At 37.3% G+C, this 6,610-nt stretch overlaps 1 protein-coding gene and 1 non-coding gene across 2 annotated transcripts; one reads left to right on the forward strand and one right to left on the reverse strand.

Moving 5' to 3' along the window:
• Positions 1 to 335: 335 nt before the first annotated feature.
• Positions 336 to 5,252, reverse strand: LOC120076368 (protein ACCUMULATION AND REPLICATION OF CHLOROPLASTS 6, chloroplastic). The gene is made up of 6 exons (XM_039030182.1): positions 4,637 to 5,252; positions 4,207 to 4,431; positions 3,636 to 3,896; positions 2,604 to 3,546; positions 1,987 to 2,120; positions 336 to 817 (listed from the first exon to the last, which is right to left on the reverse strand). Exons 1-6 carry the CDS (start codon positions 5,147 to 5,149, stop codon positions 527 to 529), a joined length of 2,367 nt encoding a protein of 788 aa, XP_038886110.1. The 5' UTR covers positions 5,150 to 5,252; the 3' UTR covers positions 336 to 526.
• An 86-nt stretch (positions 5,253 to 5,338) lies between these two features.
• TRNAE-CUC lies at positions 5,339 to 5,411 on the forward strand. Its single transcript has one exon. It is a non-coding gene; the product is annotated as a tRNA-Glu (tRNA).
• Positions 5,412 to 6,610: the final 1,199 nt, after the last annotated feature.

Below are 6,610 nucleotides of genomic sequence, written 5' to 3' on the forward strand. Positions count from 1 at the left end.
TATCAAATATTTTTGTAAATAAAGAATTTTATAAAAATTATTTAAATTAATAGTTGAACTCTTTTTTCTTCAAAAGTTCATAAATCTTGTTATTAATAAAGATATTTATATTGAGATTAATAAATAATATTTTTCTTTTTAGGTTTTATGTATTTTTTAAATAAAATTGAAGATATCGATTAATCTTAAATATCAATATTGCAATTTATGGATATATTGATAAATATATCGACATATCGATGGATATTAGGCCAGATGAATGATCAGTAAGGACGCACAGCAAACACTCAGTTTTCTTAATGTTGATCCAGATTATCATAAATAGTAATATTGTGTACGAAACAGTATCTAAAATTGAACTGCTAAAAAACAGTTAAAAATGAATTATTAACACAACAAATTCCATGAGTCTCGACAAAGTATCTCTTCACATCTCTCTTCCTCTTCACAGACACTAAAAAGCTATGGTAAATAGCAATCCAGAAGAAATGCATTTACAGGCTAATGATATATTACAACTATCCAATTATGATTCAAGAACGGCACCTTTGGTAATTTTCCATCCAGAACTGGAATATGACATCTCGTATCTCGTCGTATAGGTTTTTCTGTTTGAATCGTTGTGTTCTGGATGTTCCACATCAATGAGACGAGCTGATTCTTCAAGTGTTGCTTCCACCATGGCACGCCGACCATCTAAGGATACTGTTACACTGTCAATGGTCAGATTTGAGAGAGTGTAATCATAGAACCAACCGAGTTCTGAAATTTCGATTGCACGATCCATCCAGATCTTTAACATCTCACCATCTAAAATCTGAAAAATATATTAGAATCTCATTATGTTTGCTTCAAGTGAAAACATAATGTGAGAGAAACAATGCATTCAATCTAAAACGAGACGAGTTAAGTTTGATATCATTGGAAGGGGACACGATGCTGTGCTACACATAATTGTGAGACATTACTCTGAATTTAATAAACTCTATCATGAAAGGATGACAGTGAATGAACAAGAATTATGATTAACTTCCTAACATACAGTTTCAATAAGTGTTTTATCCTTGATATTTCGTAATGAAACTTCCTGATAATGACAACAAAACTTCTACCCATCTCTATCTTTATAATGGTATGATATTGTCTACTTTGGACAAAAACCCTCGTGGCTTTACTTTTGAAACTACTCAATTATCTCATACCAATAGAGATAATTGTCTTCACTTCTATACCATAGATCTCACCCTTCCCTAACTAATGTGAAACTTTGTTTACACCTAATAAACTATCCAGAAATTTGATTGCATATAAAATGCTAATGTGAAGCACATTTTCAGACATGGAAAATCACCATTAGAGAGGGAAAAAGAGGTGGGTGTTTTTTCCTTGATATTGCATGTAATGGAACTTTTTGTTCCTTCAACAAGAAACACATTTAAGGTTTAGCCATCTCTACTTCTGCTTCGTCTAAGAAGTTGTAGGTTCGCTACTCCTTGCTGTGATGCAATATTCTTAAAAGACAAACACTTTTACTTGCTTCAGTAAAAGGTACATCAAATTGAACACTCAAAAAGGTAGCTATAACCTGATATAACATCCATTGCAGATACACCCTTAGTTCTTTTATTTAGTCATTCCATGTGAACTTTTTGCTGACAAAGTTGAAAAGAAGTTTGATTAGTAATTTAGTTTCTAGGAATTCATGTACTACTATAGCAAATTGATGGAGTGAACTTGCATTTGGAAAGATAAAACACCCCAGCAAAAGAATCGAGATGTTTGCTTACGCGGATTATTCTCTTAGAATTGCAACGACGTTAACAAGACAATCTCGTACTTCAACGATTAAACTGGAAGGGCTTTTGTCCTATTTTATTTTATATTTGCGGGAAGGGGAGGGGGGAGAGGCCATTGAGGAAATTATTTTGCACTCAATGAAACAAAAACAGGATAATCTAATATGTACGAAATGTTAAACATCCTTACCTCTGATAGTTTGGCAAGGGAATGTTCAGGTCCAAAAGCCAGAGACTTAATGCTCTGCCATTTGCGAACTAGACCTTCTGCAATTCGTGCATCCATTCTGGATGGCTCCTTGCTGGATTTTTCGACTTCGGATGCTGCACAAATAAAAATCGGGTTATGAAACTCAAAGACCAGGTTTTCTCCTATGAAGTTGAACAGGAGAGAAGCTCGTAAATCATTAGGACAAGTTGGTGAAACTGAAAACAGATTTGGTATCACCATTTATAGTGAAAAACAGTAAAATGATAGAAAAATAAGTTACAAAATCCACTAAAACACCTTACGAATCCACCTAGACCTTAGAGTTGTGTCAAAAGCCTTCAAGAAAATCTCTAATCCAATCTGCTCGAATTATTATGACAATGCATCTAAAAAACTAAATAAACATCACTTAACCAGTATGTGAATTCTCTAAAGCACAAAACCATTTTCAACTAAAGATTTTAACATTTACACGTAAACACACTATTATAGGACAAGTACCTTGTCTAGAAATTCTAAACGTAGGAAGCTGAAATTAGTTTTCTTTTTTTTTAAAAAAAAAAATATATATATATATATATATATTTAAAACATACCCACACTGGTAGTGGATGCCATTGAGGAACCAGCTTCTTTAAGTAGAGGAGTTGTGTTATTTCTAGCAGGTACAAATCTCAAACCAGCCAAAGTCAAGAACCCAACTGCCAAACCAGCACACATGATCTTCACACTTGCATCTTTAATTTGATCGGTAATTGGTTTTTCATCATTTATTTCACCAGCTCTAACTCTCTCAGAAACCTCAGAAAAGTTAGTACGTTCACTCTCATCAAAGTTCACTATAGGCACCTGACTATTTACAGCAGGAGAAACTTCCATTTCCGCTTCTGCCTCACGCCTATAACTGTTCTGAGTGAGGGGAAACACCTTCCGCAGTGCCTGAATTGCACTGGACTTCACATGATCTAGAACGGCAGTAGCCTCAGCACCAATCTTCACTATAGCTGCTGCTGCAGCTAGGGGTGATCCGTTAACTCCTTCCAGTTTCTCTAAGTACCTCAGAACAGTAGGATCATCATAGTAATCTCCCAGTTTAAAATAAATATTTTTAGTGTCTCTAAATCTGGAGAACACAACTTCAGCCAACCATGTCTCCAACAGCTTACATAGCCCCGGAAGATCATTTTCATCATCACCCTTCGAATTTTCAAGGATGAAATCTACAATAGCTGGATTTCTGTAAGGTGAACTCTCACTATCTAAGCCCAACCATGATTGACACTCATCAAGTTCTCCACCGAGTAGGGAACATAGCCCCCTCTCGAGAGCAAAATCAACCTCGCGAGGTGCATATGCTGTGACAGCAGTCCCAACAACAGCTTCCTTAGTTTGCTGAAGTTGTTGGAAGAGGTTGTCAGCATCTTGGATAAGGTGTGGTTTTTTGCCGACAAAGGCCTGTGCCACAAGTGCAAGTGCCACTCCATAAACTTCAAAACTTTCTGCAGGAATATTTGTCGGTGTGGCTACAAAGAGATCAACCTTTCAGAAAGAAAAAGAGGCTTAACATTACAAGCAGAAAAGGCAAAAGCGAGGATAAAAATTTAGGAAGAATTCAATTCTGCAAGAACCTGCTCAGATGCTGTCATTCGTTCAAATGCCTCATTCATAAAATCTTCACGGGTGAATCCACCAGCAATAGCTGTTGCTCCCCCTCCTCCAACAGCCCACAGAATATTCCGCACTCCATGAAGACCCTCTTCCCTTCTTGTTCGCCACTCGTCACCAAGAGGTAAAGCTAAAAGTTCCAGAACACATCGAGGTGTGATCTCTTCCAATGTCTCATCAATTTGTGCAAGCAAATCTGGTGCAAGGCTACTGGCACCCTCCTCCTACACTCCCAAAGGTAAGTGTTCTTCAATCAATATAATAAATATCAAACCCATGACTGACTTTATGAAAGCCAATTGATGTAGTCTTGATTTTGTGCCTTTTTCTCATCATTACTCAGTACTTAACATTTGAGATCGATGATCATCGTTATTTAGGTTAACCAAATTCCCAATTTAATTCACTCTCCAAGAGTGAACGTCATCCAGAACCATTGAATGCTATTTTGTGTAAGAAAAAGTAAAGATAGCTTAAAAGGCCCTCCTCGAAAATGGTAATGGGCGGATTGAAGAATTGCAATCAAATATTTACCTGCAACAACTTCAAGGCCCTCTCGAGCACTTCGCAACCCTGAATAAAATCAGGTGGAGATAATGCCATAGCATCCCTTGATATGTCAACATAAGCAAGAGCCAGGGCCAGGACAATATCTTGCTTGAATGATTTTGGCAACCTATCTCTGAGCAAGCTCTCTCCAATTTCAAGAACCAATGCTGTCTCTCCAGCTTCTTGCAACACACATAAAGCACCAGGAACCTACAAATTAACAATTCCAGTCTAAAACATCTGCTCAGTTGCGATTATAATAGCAAACAGCACTGATTTGGATAAAATATGCCTCGCATATTAAACCATAACAATTGACATTCGCTACAATATTAAGAGCACAATTTTTTACTCAACTAACCAAAGCAAAGTATCACATTGATTATAACATAGCAAAAATCGAAATAAACATCACCTTATCGAAAGGGACTTGCGTGAGAATGGTACCATCTTCATCATCCGAAAGGCCTTGATTGTACTCTCTTCGCGAAGTATGGTCCGCCAAGGTTTCGCAAGCTGCCTGAAGAATTTGCCGGCGACTTATGAGAGTCTCCTGGCTAAACCCATACTGCGGCGGCTTCGAAACTCTAGCTTCATAAGCTCTCCGAATCCCATCCCCAAGAAAATGCGTCTCCGCTCCAAGAACTCGATAGAAATCTATGGGGATTGTAACTTGGCGCTCAGGGGAGGCAATTGGGGGAGGGAAAGAAGGGGAGAGAATAACACTGGAGGAAGAGAGAGAATGGGAGTAGTCAGAGGAGGAATCGGAGAGGAATTGAAAATCTCCGAGTAGTCGCTCGGCCCATTTGCTAGCGGCACACTTCACGGAGGCGTTATCCCCGCCGGAGTGATTGAGCCGTCGTGGTTTAAGGCATGGAAATGTGAATAGTGAGCGGCCGTGGAGACCGGTGGTTGAGTGGCTCAACATTGTTTCCGTCGGAATGCGTATTTTCCGGTGGAGCAAAGTTAAAGGCTTCTTCTTCTTCTTCAGTTAGCTTTGGTGAATTTTGGAGTCTCTCTGAAAATGGCTTTCAGTTCGATTCGTGGATTCTTATTGAACTCCAATACTAATTAATTATTAAGTATTATATTAATTTAAGAATCATTTCTATACAGTTCCGTTGTAGTCTAGTTGGTTAGGATATTCGGCTCTCACCCGAAAGACCCGGGTTCAAATCCCGGCAACGGAAGCACTTTTTATATTTGTTCTTTTTTCCAATTTCTTCCTCTTCTCTTCGATGCTAAGTCCTTCATCTTCCACTTTAGTTCTTCAATGCTAATTTCACATCAATTACAAGTTGATTCCTCTTACGACTATTATTTTTGCTCTAGTTGTGAGAGAAGAATGAGGTAAGAATATATTTAAGAAGATTGCTTCAAGTAGTTGTTTTTATTTCTCTTAACGTATAAATCTTAAGCCTTCTAATAGTCATGATTTCAATTAAGTTTAAGCCTTGTTCTCCTATAAAGATGTTTTAATTAAGTTTAGTTTTGCTTAGTTGCTTTCACATTGTTTGAAATAATATTCATATTAGAAAATAGGAGTTGTTATAGGCCTTCCTGTGTCTCAAGTAGATGTTTCAAATGAACCAATGTTATTATTGATGATGCAACACCTGATAATGAAACTGTAAACATATATGTTTTAAACAATGCATAAATTTAGGAAGATTGCTTCAATTTGTTAATAGTTTATGTTAGTCTTTGATTGCCTTCTGATAGTCATATGATTGTCATCTTATTACCTTATGAATTCCTTTTTTTTTCCCGTCTATTGTCATCTAATTATTTTTTTACTGTTGTTTTTGCTTCTTTCTATTGGGGTTGATGCCCTAAAGTTTCGTGTCTTGTAGTTTGTAAACAGTTTGTACGAACACTTGTGATGTATAATATATGATATTTACTTCACTTCTTGATTTTGCTCAGTTGAATGTTTTATTTGCTTTACCACAAACCAATAAACTAAACCTCTGGTTATCTTTATGTAACTTAAGCATGTATGTGGTGACATACAAGTGGATCATGTCTTAAGTGATAACCAAAATGGTCTGTAATATATGGATATAGGAGGGAAACCTTAACTTGGTGACGCTACGGATGCGGCCCACTTTGTGGAATAGTTACAAATGTTGTGACTTGTCACAGATGGTCTGATCCTGATCATTCATGTTGGGGACATGCGAGTGGGGATGTCCTATACAAAGAGTTTGTATAAGATCTGACCACGAAGTGTTAACGTCTCATTATATAACACCGTTCATGACAGAAACTTCACTTCACTAGGATGACCATAGGTAACATGACCTCAATCCTGAGTGAGTTGGGAACTCTTGCCATTGTGGGTGGTTCTTTGATTTGCATGGGTGCGAGTGGCCAGACCTCCGACTCA

Source organism: Benincasa hispida, chromosome 4, assembly GCF_009727055.1.
Source record: "Benincasa hispida cultivar B227 chromosome 4, ASM972705v1, whole genome shotgun sequence".
NCBI classification, from domain to species: domain Eukaryota; kingdom Viridiplantae; phylum Streptophyta; class Magnoliopsida; order Cucurbitales; family Cucurbitaceae; genus Benincasa; species Benincasa hispida.

What these genes read in the sequence shown, in the direction of transcription:
- LOC120076368 (XM_039030182.1), bottom strand. Translation starts at nt 5,149, where the DNA reads ATGTTGAGCCACTCAACCACCGGTCTCCACGGCCGCTCACTATTCACA. An exon ending in GAATGACAGCATCTGAGCAG is followed by an intron (nt 3,547 to 3,635) that starts GTTCTTGCAGAA and finishes TCTTTCTGAAAG; the next exon opens with GTTGATCTCTTTGTAGCCAC. An exon ending in CCCTTGCCAAACTATCAGAG is followed by an intron (nt 818 to 1,986) that starts GTAAGGATGTTT and finishes TATATTTTTCAG; the next exon opens with ATTTTAGATGGTGAGATGTT.